We start from the raw sequence: 16,039 nt of genomic DNA, 5'->3' as shown, positions 1-16,039 counted from the left end.
TCTTACCTTTCTTCATATTTATTTTCTAACATTCACAGAATTGTAGAATCACCAAGGCTGGAAAAGGCCTCTAAGGTAATCCAGTCCAGCTGTCCACCTACCACCATTATTTCCCCACTAAATCATGTTGTTTAGTGCAACACCTAACATTTTTTTTGAACACTTCCAGGGATGGGGACTCCACCACCTCCCTGGCAGCCTGTTACAGTGCCTAACCACTATTTTGGAGACAAAATTAATGTCCAACCTTAATCTCCTCTGGTGCAACTTGAGGCCATTTCCTGTTCATGCTGTTGCTAGGTCGAATCCCACCTCACCACAACCTTTAAGGGTTGTAGAGAGCTATAAGGTCTCCCCTGTGCTTCTTCCAGACTAAAGTTGTTGTTGCCTCAGCCACTCCTCATAAGACTTGTTCTCAGATCTGTTACCAGCTTTATTGCCCTTCTCTGGACATTCTCTAAAGCCTCAACGTCTTTCTTGCAGTGAGGGGCCCAAAACTGAACACAGTACTCAAGGTGCAGCCTCACGCGTGCTGAGGGATGATCACTTCCCTGCTTCTGCTGGCAACAGTATTTCTGATACAAGCCAGAATGTCATTGGCCTTCTTGGCCACCTGAGCACACTGCTGGCTCATGGCCAGCCACATCCTCAGGTCTGTTTTCTTCCACACACTGATTAATAGTTAGCCACATGATAATTTAGGATCACCATGGCAAAAATGAAATACGTCCTTGTTGTCTGCTTTCACTAGGAGTAATACCACTGTTCTGGAATCTTTTCATGGAAGATACTTCTATGCAAGCCTGTCACAGAATCATTTCCAGTAATAAACAACTGCTGAAGCAAGTTACAGTGTGTTGTGATTCCCCATTTATTTTCTAAAACCAGCTATGACTCAAAATCCATTTAACATTACTGTCACCACTGTGCAGTGTAGTTTGACTAAGTGGGGAGGCCGACAATGCTTTTGCTTAGTTGTATACCGCTTAATATTAAAAATTGTTTCATCATTTTAGTAGTTTTGCCATTGTCTGTTAGAGTTATTTGACATCACGTAATCGTGGAATCACCAAGGTTGGAGAAGACCTTCAAGATCATCCAGTCCAACCATTCACCTATCTCCAATAGTACTCACTAAACCATGTCCCTCAGCATAAAATCCAAGCGACATCTAAAGAATTTTAGAAATCCAGTGTTTGTATAATTATTTAGTGTTTTCAATCTGATTTTTAATTTAATAGGAATGGTAATTATTTCAAAACATGGTATGTAGTTGTACCATTTTTGAAATTTCCTTGCTCACATGTAAGAGCAGAGCAATGAGGAGAAAAAGAATGTGGGAGAAACTGCAGTTTTGTGTAGCATGCACAAAGGACCCTTGAGGAGATGGGACAGGAGTTGACAGGCCAGGGTTTGGACCTTTCCTGCCTAAGAATAGGCAGTACTGGGCATTAGAATGTCTACTGTAGGTTTTTAAAGTGAAGATTGTAAGCAAAGGCTACAGCTTATGCTTGGAAAAGCAACGTATTAGGGCTAACCAGAGCTGATTAGGCCAGGCAGGTGTCTTGTGGATTACTGGCAAGACTTTATTTTCTGTTTACCAGTTACAGAAGGCAACTTTCATAGGAAAGAGAATTTGAACACGTAAATGAACTGTTTTCTTCTAACTTCCTGTGAGTTATGACCATTAGGTACTGCACAATATTGGATTTCACGCTGAAGCACTGCAGTTGATCAAAACTTCAGATCCTTGAAAATCTAACAATGCAGTGTTGTTTCTTGCACAGCTAAAGGTATTGTTTCCTTAACCTTAAAGATGTAATGGAATGTTCTAGCCCATTTTTCTCTTCTCAACTCCTGACAAATTGCTGCTATTACTTTTGATGATACAGTAACTCAGAAGTGGTCAAAGATCTAATATTAAATGGGAACAGAACAGTATAGAAAACAGCTTGAGGGCAGAGCTCTGTGCTGTATTATTTAGTGCTAAAATACACTGTATGAAGTTAGCCACTGAATGTTACATAGTTAAGTATATATACTTATATAGTAACTTCCAATTGAATATGAAAAACCTTCTAAGCTTTTTAGGAACTAATTCCTAAGCTTTTACTGATTGTCAGTAAGCCTGCCTTAAACCCAGAGCCTAGCAGTAAAAGCAGGCTTAAGAGTGTAAATGTAGAAGTAGATAAACAACTGGTGGTGTGGAAGAGATTTCCATCTGGTTGCTTGTAACTTTTTTTTTCTTACTATTTCAAATCTTGTTCTAAGACATTAAAGCACTTATTATGTGTATAAAATAACAAAAGCAAAATCTTAAGATTTACACATTTCATGAGTACACTGAATATGTTTCAAATATTTTATAATCTTAATTCTCACTTCACAGTTGTTACTTCTGTTCAGATTAAGTCTGTATTAGAGCATTTTTCATACATCATACATCAAGAAGGCAAGCTTACTCAACACTATCACTATAAGCTACCGTATATTTATCAGACCAGATTTCACACAGCATTTTTTGAACTATATTTTTTGGACTGAATTTCTGTATTTTACTATTGCTTTGCATTTCGTTTAGATCTTGTCGACACTGACTCTTGAGAAACCACTGTTCATATTTGGATGCCATTGCTGACAAATTAGTTTTGACTGTAACTGCACTTTTAACTGTTTTCTTATTAGGATCTCTCATGAAGCTGCTTAGAGAAACAAAAGCTTGCGACCGTTCTGCAAACAAGCCAGGGAAGGTATTCTTTAAGGAGTTGTGACCTTGATGTATTGTCATTTTGAAAAAGCAGTATGGTTTTTTTTGTTTGGTTGTTTTTTTTTTTAATCCTAAACCTACGGATAATCAGCAAGAGTGCAACAGATCGTGCAGAAGATTAATGCTTTCTGACAGAAGGAGAAATTAGCTTGGGTGACAGATAGTACAGGTCCTCAGAAGCTTAGTGCAGAATTACCACCTGCAAAAACGTGTGAAGTCTACCAGAGAGCAGTCTTTGAGATAGCTGCTGTATGTTGAGCACGCTGGCTGCCACATGTCATGGTTGTCTGTGTGTGTTGCTTTAGTGTTCTGAGGGCAGCAAAGTTGTTCTCCAGGCTTCACTGTGAGTATGACAGCCTGTGGTTGTACTCCTCCACATCGGAGCACAGGAATGTCGTCTCGTTTTGTTTTGAGCATACAGAGTGTCATCTCCCTCAGAACCTCTTGGTACTGGAATCTGAGGAGTGAGATCGTACTCCATTTGCAACTTGCAGGTGTGATGACAAGGACTTGCAAGCACATATTGTTGGAGTTGTCTTGAAAACAATCTTCCAAAACGGGAAGTATGGGTAATGCACACTGGAAAATCATAGTTATTTTTTAAGATCCATGTCGGGAAAACAGAAGTGACTGAGAAAAGGGACATCAATTTTCATTCTTACTTGCTTTTCATTACTTGGATACTTGAGAGCTCTTTTAGCTGAGCTGAGTAGAAGGATATTATCGTACTGGACTTGTTTATTTATCTTCTTTTGTCCTGCTGGTGGGGAAGATAGTTCTGTTTGAGGATTCGTAACTCCTGTTGTATTTCAACATTTTTGAGATCATAGGAAATGTTATGTGATGTTTTGGGTCTATTATGTCTGTGTAAGTGGTGGGGGCAAGTGTGATTGGATGACTAAGATAAGAGTGGGACAAGAGTGGAGTAGGCCATTTTGATTTATGACATTTCAGCTTATCAAGTTGACTGTCAATTAGCATGAAGACAAATGATTAACTAAATGCAGAAATCACTTAATCTTTCCCCTCCAAACCCTTCCTGGTATCCCTGTCCCCATACTGCAGATATTGCACAGCTCCCTCTATGCACAGAGCAAGAGTCAGTGTCTGGTGACTTCCTTTCTTTTACTGTCCCTATTCCTTATGCTATTCCTTCACAAATCAATATCTCCCCAGTCACCTACTCTTCTGTCATCCTTCTATTCCTGCTTGGGTAGCTCCAGACCCTGACTGGCTGACTCCCACTGTGCTTCTGCTTTCTGTAGTCCCTCTCCTGCTCTCTTCCTGCATTCCACAAGTTGGTTCCTGACCATCTTGTACATTTTGCAACACCTCTCCTACCAAAACCATGTCAACTTAGCCCAGCATCAAGGGAATTATTATTATTATTATTTTTAGCATACTGGAAGGGCAGGCTAGTAAGGATGTCAGCTAGTGCTGTAGAAAATCATACCTGCTTCTCTAATTTTATAGTAATTAAGAAAACAGAAACCCTGCCTTAAGAAGATGTAGATGTTAAATCAATGTGAGCATGATTTAGGAGTCATGGTAAACAAAAGCATGGTAGTACGGTGGTCTTTTAGCACTAGGGTGGCACAGTCTGGAATTATCAGACACATCAGTGAATGATACTAGAATGATAATCCTTTTTTTTTAATGCCAATCATGGGTTAGTGAGGAAAGTTCTTTCTAACCTTTTGTACTAACTTATGCTTCACTTGTGAAAGCTTTAATTAATCCCAGATATAGAAGAAGGAACACACAGGAACTTGCATTCATTAGTCTGCTTTTTTTGTGAAAAGAAGATGTTAAGATGTCAAAATGGAAAGGGTGGTTGAAAGCACAATTAATTTGACTATTAGGACACAGGACTGCCTCCTAAGCCGAGGCTAACACAGATCACATATCAACAAGCTGATTTCTCTATCAGTGATGGAAAATAAATGGTGTGACTCTACCTATTTGAATGCTGCTTGTCACACTTCTTTGGCTCACTCATTGCCAGGAGGATTTTACCACTTAATTCGTTTTAGTCTGTTTGACCGTTGTAATGTTGCAATCTAAGTGAATTAACAGCAGCATACTAGCATTAATGTTCCTGCTGTGCGGGAGCAGACATTTCTGATAGTCCGTCTGTGTTTCTGTGGCAGGCTGCTAGTTTCTCTTCTTACTTAAGATATTTCTGGAAAAATAAGTGCCTCTCTACAATTAGTGATGAGTTCTTGTCTCAGTTCTTACTACTGTCTTTAATGAGTAGTGAATACTGAGTACTAAGTTCTTTGTGGTCATGAAGGAATGTTAAGGGAAAGGTGAAAGAAAGGGAAGAGAAACAAACTGATAGTTTCCATACAATTATTTTTTCTTTTTTAACTATGTTCTCTTCTCTTGTAGCTCTGTACTGACAAAACTACAGTTATCTGTGTATAAGTGCATGTATATGTAGTTGTATACACACAGAGACATGCATACACTGTGTCTTGCACTTAACAAGAGAAAAAGGAAACTCTTAAATAAGTAACATCACTTCAATGCAGTTAATTTAAACTTCCAAACTGGTAGGACATCATGACCTGCTTTGATAACAGAAGAACAAAAAGTCTCAGAGTAAAGATTGGTTAGGAAAAGTTGTAAACATTGTGTTTATTTTACATATTAACTTACATTCATCTCTGAGTGTCTTAGCAAATGTAAAGTTAAAGTAGCTCTACAGTGTTGCCACAGAAAAGTACAAATGATATAGCTGTACAGGAGCTTTGAAGGGCTGTACTGGCAAATCAGTGACGGATTCTTTAACAGTCTTCGTCCTGTAGAGATAAGGTAACTTCCATTTGTGTGAAGAAGTAATCAGTATAAATGTTCATCATCAAGTGTCAAAACATATTTTGGAGGCATCTGAAGTTTAGTATCCTTATTAAAAAACCCTCTTAATTACCCCAGTAATCTGGCAAAATTATGATTTCTCTAATTGTTTTGTGCTTTTTATGCCATGGATTTAGCAGTACCTACTGCTCTGTTGTCACAGAGTGGAGACAGCATGTCACTCAGCAAACCTCTAGCTTCAGTCAGAGCATGGAAATGCTTTGTAACTTGTTTATCAGAAGTTATAAATAGCACATGAAGTTTTATTAATGCTGTGTTTTATCTAAATGTGATGCATATGCTGGCCACACATGCCTTGCAAAGTGCTCTGGTTTGTGAAACCGGAGAAACGCTGCTGATCAGTTGGCAGTGACATGCAAGCAATCTAATCAAACAGAAGAGACATAGCTAGGTCTATGGAAGGTGGCAGTACAGGAGAACATCATCTCAGGGCTCACCAACTAAACTTGTACTGGCACTCCTAAATGCTTTAGTTACATAGTTTTCACCTGGCTTGTACATAGCAAAACCTTAGCTTTTGAATGTTTCAGCTGTATGAGGTCTGGTTCAGTGATAGCACTGGATAGCAGCTCTGGTCAGAAGTATTCATTCACCACACAGCTATGCTTTAGATTCAGCTCTTCTTTTGCATTTTTAGTTAGTGTAGTTAGGGCCATTATTTTCTCCTTCCAATATCAGTCTTCATACGGATACTTCTGGATAGCTTTTTGTGTGTGTGTTGATTAGCTCTTAAACTGCCTCAGTGTTAAATAACTGGTTGCATTATGGTAATATGCATCACATTACATTTGGATGTGCTTAACTGGATGGTAGGTGAAAGATGCTTTTATCTAATACTGAAAGCGAGAATGAAATCTTAAGTATGATGAATTTATTCTAAACATTCAAAAGAGCAATTAATGTAAAGATTATATTGAAACACAAGAACTATGAAAGTCGCTTGTACATAATTTTTGTGTTTGTACAAGGGATTGGGATCAGGAGTAATCAGGAATACTGCTTATGTAACTGGGTGATATAAGGAGAACGTTAGTTGATATTAAGTGTACTGTGACGTTTGTATGGAGGACTAAGACATACATTCGTCCCTCTGGACTGCATGTATTCTCCTTTAGCTTTCACTGGAACAATAAGTCTTTGTTCTGTTCTGTATTCCTCAGACCATTTCTTCTAACACTTAGCATAAGAGATCACCACCTCTTCCAGCAGACAGGCTTCAAGTAGCCTTATCTCCCAGCTGAGGAGTACAGTTCTGCTACTGGAGACAGCTGGTTCTGAGTGCATTCAGTGCCAAGCAGCAGAAGTGTTACTGAGAGTTCATATATAACTGATTTATAAGAAGGCCAGATTGTAACTGTTTGACTGTGATTACTCCAAGACCTTTTTTTTTTTTTTTTTTTTTTGCTTTTATTTTTGGCAGAAAAATGTATTAAGAGCTTAGCCTCTTACTTAAAGGGAGATAAGGGCAGGGACAAAAGGTATGTTTATTATCATTTTAGAAACAGGATAAAGAAAAGTAATTAAAAATGCCTGCAAAGCTAAACCCAAATTGAAATGCTTTTAGTCCATTTTTTTCTTATTTAATGAAGCATTTCCTGAAGAATACAACCATCTATGTGTCAGTAAAATGTAGCTAAGGTGACAGCCATCGTAGTAATGCTAAAATACATTTTTTATTTCATGCAGTACTAATTAGAAACACGGAATGGTTTGGTTTAGAAGGAACCAAGATTACCTATTTCCAATGCGGCTTGTAAGAAAGATGGAGAGAGATCTTCTGTTTGTGCCTGTAACAATAGGGCAAGCTGTAATGGTTTTAACTAACAGAGGGTAGACTTAAAGTAGGCATTAGGATGAAATTCTTTATTCAGAGGGCAGTGAGGCGCTGGCACATGCTGCCCAGAGAAGCTGTGGATGCCCCATACCTGAAAGTGTTTAAGGCCAGGTTGGGTGGGGCCCTGGGCAGCCTGATCTGGTGGATAGCAATGCAGCACACAGCAGGAGTTTGGAACTCTAGCTTGGTTTTTCCTCATCTCATTTCTAAATGTCTTGGTTTGCATCCCTATATTCTTTCGAGGCTGCATGTCTTGATAATGATCACGAGGGAAAATAAATCATTAAATAATCTTTTTTTTTTTACCTTGCATGACTTAATTTGCTAAGCAGTTAACTTTGAACAATTCATGTTGTATGTATTTAGTGCTGCTGTGAGAACATATAGGTGTGAAGCTCCAAAAGGTGAGGGCTTCACAATGATGAGATTGTTCTTAAGTATAATTAATGTTTTCAACTAACTCTATTTATTTAGCCAGTTCAGTTTCAGATTATAATTTGAGGTTGAAAAATCAGAATACTGAAAGGCTTCTCAGAAGATGGGTGCTCAGTGTTGCACACATTCGGCAACATGCAGTGAACGTGAAGTTACACATGTGCTAATGACAGCTTGAAGGGATAGATGGAAAGTAATGAGTGAGGAGTGATGGAACACAGCTGAATCTTTGTTGAAAGATGTCAGCCTTTATCTGACTCTACATTTAAGTGCTGATTTTGCTTTTGGAGGCTTGCATTTTGCTTGTATGTGTATATTAATTTAGTCTATCTGCTGAATGCATCAGTACATGATATTTTTTTTCCTAAGAACTTTTTTAAGTAAAGTGAAATACTTGCAACCTACTGGGCACAACTGGTAGATAACTTGTGCACAACAATATTACATCCCAGTCATGTTCATGACTTTCACTTTCTGTCCTTCAGGGAACAACCTATCTTCAGCACCCGAGCTCATGTCTTCCAGATTGACCCAAACACTAAGAAGAACTGGGTTCCCACCAGCAAGCATGCTGTTACTGTGTCCTACTTCTATGACAGCACAAGAAATGTCTACAGGATAATCAGTTTGGATGGCTCAAAGGTAAGTTTTATTTTAGAGAAAACTTCCTTGCTTCTTTTTTGACTTTTGTATTTATGTTCCAGGCTGATTTATCTTCTCAGATGCTCTTGTCAGCATCTTAGTGAGTGATAAGTGATGTGTTGAAATGGTTATATTGTTTTATTAGATATTTTAAGCATTCTTGGAAAAATACTGTTTTCTAGTGTTTGTATAGACTTAGGTAACTCTGATAAATCTAAGTGGTGACCTACTAATATTGAGCAGTCAAAAGGTATTGCCTTTGAGGTGTACTAAAAACTACAAGTAGTGTTCCAATAAATTGTTTCTCTCTCAGTATCCAATGATGTACTGAAGTCATTGATTTCATCCTTCATCATGAAAGACATCTGTTCAGTGCCTGTAATCACTCTATAAATCCTTCTTTGTTACTTAATCTTCCAATTTTTGCAGTACAGCTTGTGGTGATTCCTTCTTAAAGCTCTCCAAAGTAAGCAGTTAGCAAAAGTCATTTGGGTTGGGTTTGGGATAAGGGTTATGTTTTGTTTTTTCATTTTTCTATGCTGGGAAAGGTAATATGTTGAACTGCTTAAGATAGTAATTTGGAAGACCTGGGGAAAACACTTGACTGTTTCTTAAGTTCTATCCCAAATGTGTCTAAAAACAGTAGTTGTGGAAACAACATGTCAAGAAATCTCATCAGTAAGAAAACTAACATTTTACGAAATGTTATCAAAAGCAGTAATCTTTTCAAGTTACTTTCAACTGCAGCTTCTGCAAATGTGTGTGTTCATGATAGTTGGAACTAAAGTATATTGTTAAAGCACAATGGTGTTTCTGGAGATTTCTTGGCTTTGTTGAAAGCTGAAAACCATTACTGTGCATATTTAAAGTTTTGAGTATTGCTACTTTGGTTGAGGAAGAAAAAAGTTCTATCATACAGAAGTGTTAGGAATTTTTTATCAAAGATCTCTGTATGATATTCATTTAGGTGATTGAGGCTCTGGTATTAAAGCTTACCAACATTTTCCAAATTTTGTCTTTGTCTTCCTTTTCCAGCCTTCCTTCAAATGATTTTTGCTTCTGTCAGATAATTAGGATACCTTTTTTGTGTATGTGTATGACTATTTATGAAAGACTTGGATCTCAACTTGATGTTGTATAAGATCATTGCTGATAGTTGTCACGTATAGCACCCAAACTGATCTGCTCAGTTTACAAAATTCTTCTTCCAATACAGAGAGTTCTGTTGCCTAATGCTACAGTTCTTGCATCGTGACTGCTAAGTTATGTTGTCAAGTAGTTGTTCATCTGTTTATATGCTCTTTTGTCTACTGCGGTACTTTCTTTGTATTTATAATACAATTGGCAAGGTATATTGATAATGCAATTTGTCATTTTTATTTATTCTTTTTAATTGCTGCCATCACAGTAATATTTTCATCTCAAGCACTGTGTATCTGACTAAGATCTAGGACCCCTAGCATGATTAAGATGCACTATTTCAGGGATCGCTACACTACTCTGAAACACACAGTTGAGTACCAGAAGGTAACTCAAATAATAATAAATAAATAAAAATAAATAGATGATCCTGCTAGGCTTTCTTGAAAGCCACATTGCTGATGATGAGTACCTTATGGGTCTGGAGAGAATGAAGACCATGTGGCTGCTCAGTTACAGTGGCCTAGGTGCTAAGTAGTGAGTTGGTAAGTGATAGCTGCGAACAGTCTTTCCACCTGGACTATAGAAAGTCTGAGAGAGTGAGGTTTGAGTCCTGCTTCTGCCATCCATGCCCCTTTCCAATCTTCAGGTCCATTCCATTCCCTTAGAGCTCCCTCATGGAGCAAGACTTCACCATCTACTCTCTCTGCAGCCCTGAGGGAAAAGATGCATTCTTCAGATTGCTTTACAGCCAGGCAGCCATAAGCTGAGTGTTTCAAGTCGGGGTATAGAGGTATCTTCTCTACTAGCTGTTTTCCGTAACTATTTTTAAGCAAATGTATTTTTTCTTCACTAGTAACTGGAACAATTCTTCAATTATTTTATTTCAGTTTTTTAAAATTTTCATGTCAGTATCTTGAAAGCAAGAGTTTTGGTGCTGGTTGGTAGGGGGCAACCACAAACAAGCCTCATATAATTTGTAGATCCTGTTTCTCCCTTTCCCTCCCCCCCCTCAGGTTTCATTAGGTTTCCTGAATAAAATCGAACTCCTACCCAAAGACTGAACTTCACTATGTTGCTCTACTTTAAAACAGGATATGATCTTTTATGGGGTGATCTCCACTCACTTCTGAGAAATCCTACCATACATTTCAGATACACTTGAGTTTGCTTGTGGAGATCCTTGATGCATTTTAAGAGGTTTTATTTTTTCCTTGTTCCATTTCACTTGGTTTGTGAGCAAGATACAGCTGTTAGACATGTTCTGTTTACTCCTTCTAGAGGCTCAAATAAATGTGTTGTATAAACCAGGTGATGGAGCAGCCAAGCACAACTCATCCTTTTCCAAACAGCTTCATCCTACTCAAAATTGTGTTAGCTTCCATCAGTTTTAGTTTGTAAATTGCTCTCATGTAAAAGTAGGCGTAGCTGGGCAAGTCATTGGGTTAATGGTTCTTGTGGATGTAGTATTTAGGTAGATTAAACTGTTCTTTTATGAGATTATTCCAGCTATATATATTATGCACTTTTCAAGCTATACACTGGTTCCCATCTCTGTGTAATGTTTTCCAAAGCTTCTATGTCTTCATAAAATACCTTGTACAAGAAATGAGGCATTTCCCTCTTACTTATCTCTGATAAATGTTCTAGGACCATAATGTGTTCACTGGACAGGACACATTTTATAGCTATATACAGTATCTGTCACCCATTGCAGAGAGATCCTGATGCAGATAATCTGGTAGAACTCAAACCTGACTGCGAGCAAATGCTTTTTATGCAACTTTTCTTCATATAACAGTAGAAATCAAGAGAAAGCCTGAAAAATAAAATCTGTTATGCAATACAACATGACCACATTGAGAAGCTGTTGCTAAGGCTTTCAGTTCTCATTAATTATATAGTCACTTCATATTTTCTTATGTCTTAGTTCTTCTTTCTAGTAGGTGATGGAAGGAAGCCTCCATTATTTCTCCAGTAACACTGCGTGTGGATATTAATTTATTCCCATAATCCCACTGTCATTTCCATTCAATCTCTGGTAGCCACTAAGGAAGGAGAATAAGTAAAGCGGTTCTTTTGGTACCAGTGAATGCTCTGATATTATTTTCACTGTTGTAAAATTGGAAAGAAAGCAGTAATTTGTGTCTATCTAAAACAAAAGACAACTTAGGAAAAGAGTGATTTTTGTCTGTAGATTTCATAAGCCATGCACATAATGTTTCTGCTTTGAGTTAGTCATTAGTGATCTTTACATTTTAATGACTTAATGAATAATGAAAATACATTAATCATATGTTAAAATAATAATGCTAAATACAGGTTGTAGATAAGTCCCATGAGCCCAGGTCTTCAGTGACCTTGCTTTGAAGAAATTCAGAGATACTCTGTGTCTTAATTTTTATTGCCATCATCTTTAGCATGAGCTGAAATCATACTTGACTGCTGCTGTTTTTCTTGCAAGTGTTGGACTTGCAGTCAGAAAAATGAACAGCCTAGTTAGACATGTGCTCTATTTTCTCATAGCTAAACTCATTTGAAAGTAAAACATGAAAGCTATTTTATTATTCCAACCAAATCTAAAGATAACAAGATCACTTTCTTCAAAAGCTAAATGTTTGCCTGTCAGATTGACTCTGTTCTGTTTTTAAGATATTCTTGTACATTTAGACTAACAACATTCTTAAAGGTTGATGACATATTTGACGTTCCTTACACTAGTGACTCTACAGTGCAATCTCCTGACATGGAGGAGAGTGGTTAAGACAGCATTTGTATAGATGAAACAAGTTAATAATAAATGATAATTCTAAAAACATTATTTTTTTAAGCTGAATTTATGAATACTAGTATCTAGTATTTCCAGAAGTAGCGAACGCTGCCTGTATCTTTAGTATGCTCTGGCACTGCACAATCTTAAAGCATAATTAAACATGAGACATTGAGCACACTAATGCTTTTAATTCAGAGAATTGAAAGCCTTGATTTTTTTCTTTTAAAATTGGTATAACTAATAAAAGGGCTTGTCTTTGTGTCAATGGAATCTGAGAGTCTAATCTTCAGGTGAACACTGTCTGCTGGAGTGGAGCATTCTTGTTTTTCTTCTGTTGGAAAACAAAGGGCAGAATAGTAGCAGCCCTTTCTCAGCATGGTATTTTTCTAAAAAGATTTCTTTCTACCAAATAGAAAGAGGTAATTTTGGTAATCTACTTTGAGTGCAGACTGCTGTCAAAACCTTTGGCCTTTTTGTGTCTGCCATTACCTGGATTATCCCTTGCATAGGCAGGCATGTGGTCTCAGCTGATGCATTGAGCAGTCTCAGATGAAAGCTCATTGTTTTGTCCAAGGTTTTGCACTGGGTTTTCAGTCACTGCAGCAGGTTCCAGACCTCATGCTTTCAACCTGCCTGTTGCTTGCAGGTTCTGAGTCTTCTTCTGCACTGAAGAGTATTATACCAGTGACAGAATACCTTCACTCTCAAATCTGACATTAGTTCCAATTACCCAGGCAGTGAGTGGGGGCTAAGTAAGCCGACAATATAGCTATAGCTTGAGCTGGGGAGAAGGATTGTTTTCTACACTGTCTCCAGGGTAGTTCATTTAAATCGTGCTGCTTTTGGCAGCTTCCACAGCAAAAGAGGGCTGAACGTTAGAGGAACTTTAGGAACTCTGTTACAGACTTCCACCAGATTATTTATTAAGGAGGGCTTCTGAGTACTAAGGAAAAAATACAAGATAAAGAGAGCCTCAGAATGTCTTTCTAATAAGTACACCTCTGTTGTCCCATGCATTTTTCTTTCCTGTTTGATGCAGACAGCTTTTCCTGATGAAGTCCTTTAGGGTCCTTAGTTCAATTGTGACCCTCTTGGCTTTATTTGGGCCTTCAACTCTACACTTAAAGGAAGGAGAATATTGTCTGAATTACCAATGACTTCTTGTTATAATGTAGGACACATGTCTAATGTGTCCCATTTGAAAATGTTTTAAGTTTTGTGGACAATTAAGTTTGCAGTTGTTTTTTCAGCCTTTAGTCAGACAGCAAATCCTATTCTTTATCTGATGAGACTTGCTGAATCAAGTGTCAGCTTCCAGGCATTCCAAAACTCTACAGTTTTCCACAGGAGTTGGCAAAACTTGCAATTTGAGGCAAAAGTTGTCAGAGCGAACTGCCCATTTGATATTCTCAGCTACACCCAGATTTGCTTTTCCTATTTAACATGTACATGGTGGAACTGCCAAAGCCACTGTAGAAGCTGCTAGTTTTGTTAAAGTTCCTTCATCTGTGATTTAGTATCTTTAACTCCTGCACCTGTGAAGGAATAATTCATTTTCATGAGAAGAGAAGGCTCAGAGAATTTTTTATGCCTATAGATATCTAAAGGAAAGATGTAAAGAGGATGGAGCCAGCAGGCTGTTTTCATTGTTGCCCAGTGTCAGCAGAAGAGGCAGTGGGCCTCACTGAATGTGTACAAGTCTACAGGGCTGGACAATACACATCCCAGGGTCCTGAAGGAAGTGGCTGATCTAGTTACTAAGCTGCTCACCATCATATTTGAAAATTCGTGGTTGTCAGACAAAATCCCTGCTGAGTGGAAAAAGGGAAACATTGCTCCCTTTTTTAGGAAATAGAAAGGAAGACCCAGGGAACCAGGGACTGATGAGCTTGTGCCTGGGAAGATCATGGAGTGGATCCTCCTGGAAGCTGTGTTAAGGCACATGTAAGATGAGGAGGTGATCCCAGAAAGCCAGCACAGCTTCACCGAGGGCAAATTGTGCCCTTATGAGTCTGGTGGCCTTTTACAATGGAGTGACAACTTTGGGGGACATAGGAAGGACAACTGATGTCATCTGCCTGGACTTGTGCAAGACATTTGACATGGTCCTGTGCTACATCCTTATCTCTGAATTGGAGAGATATGGCTTTGAAGGCTGGACAACTTGGTGGAAAAAGAATTGGTTGGAAGGTCGTAGCCAGCGGATTGTTGTCAAGGATGTGGTTGTCCTGGTGGACAGCAGGTTGGCTGTGAGCCAGCAATGTGCTCTTGTGGCCAAGAAGGAGAGTGGTATTCTGGGGGGGTGCACTAAAAAGAGCATAGTAAGCAGGTTGAGGGAGGTGATTCTCCCCCTCTGCTCTGCCCTGGTGAGGCCACAGCTAGAATACTGTGTCCATTTCTAGGCTTATCAGTTCAAAAAAGACAAGGACCTCCTAGAAAGAGTCCAGTGTAGGGCTAGAAAGATGAGGGGCCTGAAGCATCTCCCATCTGAGGAAAGGTTGAGAGACATGGGACTGTTCAGCCTAGAGAAGAGAAGGCAGAGTGGATATCTCGTAACTGTTTATAAATTTATAAAATGAGGGAGTCAAGTTGGTAGCGACAGACTTTTTAAAGTTGGTGTGCAGCAACAGTACAAGGGACAGCATGCAGAAACTAAAACTCAAGGAAGAGCTTCTTTATTGTGACAGTGATAGAGTACTGGATCAGGCTTTCCAGAGAGGTTGTGGTGTCTCTTTCTCTGGAGATATTCAAGACATGTCTGGAAGCCTACCTGTGTGATCTTCTGTAGGGTACCTGCTTTAGCAGGTTGTTTAGACCCAATGGTTTATAGAGGTCCCCTCCAAACCCTATGATTCTATGATTCTGTGACCAGGAAGAGGACAGGCACAAGTGGTGTCCCCCAGGGGTCAGTTTAAGATCTTTATCAGTGGCATAGATGATGATGATGTATATGCTTCAGCAAGTTTTCAGGTGACACCAAGCTCAGTAGTGCAGTTGACACCTCTTGAGGAAGGGGTGCTATCTAGACGGGCCTGGACAGGCTTGGAAATTGGGTCCACGTCAACCTAATGAGATTCAGTAAGACTAGGTGCAAGGTACATTTGGACTGGGGAAGTCCCAGACATGGGTACAGATTGGGAGAAGAACTCCCAGTTGAGATGAAGTTGAGATGAGTCCTACAGAGAAGGACTTGGGGGTTCTGGTGGATGAAAGGCTGAACATTAGCCTGCAGTGTGCTCTTGCAGCCTGAAAAACCATCTATATCCTGGGCTGCATCAAAAGAGACGTGGCCATAATGGAATAGGGGATGATTGTCCCCCTCTACTGTGCCCTCCATCTGGGTACTGCTTCTAGGCCTGGAGTACCCAGCGCAAGAAGAATGCAGAGTTGTTGGAGTGGATCCAGAGGAGGGCCGTGAAGATGATCAAAGGGCTGGAGCACCTCTCTTATGGAGGAAGGTGAGGGAGTTGGTCTTTAATTTCTTAGAGGAGAAAAAATTCCATGGAGACCTTATTGCATCCTTCCACTCCTTGAAGGGAGCTTATAAGCAAGAAGGGAAGTGACTTTT

At 39.0% G+C, this 16,039-nt stretch overlaps 1 protein-coding gene across 1 annotated transcript in view; it reads left to right on the top strand.

The window, feature by feature from the left end:
- Positions 1 to 16,039, top strand: part of HOMER1 (homer scaffold protein 1) — an 87,899-nt gene that overhangs the window by 13,567 nt on the left and 58,293 nt on the right. Inside the window, exon 2 of the mRNA XM_042875417.1 lies at positions 8,402 to 8,558. Within this exon, the coding sequence (XP_042731351.1) occupies positions 8,402 to 8,558 (157 nt within the window). The remainder of the gene's footprint in view (positions 1 to 8,401; positions 8,559 to 16,039) is intronic.

Source organism: Lagopus leucura, unplaced genomic scaffold (assembly GCF_019238085.1).
Source record: "Lagopus leucura isolate 7727_CA_CO unplaced genomic scaffold, USGS_WTPT01 Super-Scaffold_100014, whole genome shotgun sequence".
Lineage (NCBI taxonomy): Eukaryota > Metazoa > Chordata > Aves > Galliformes > Phasianidae > Lagopus > Lagopus leucura.
This window is presented reverse-complemented; position numbering and strand designations above follow the sequence as displayed.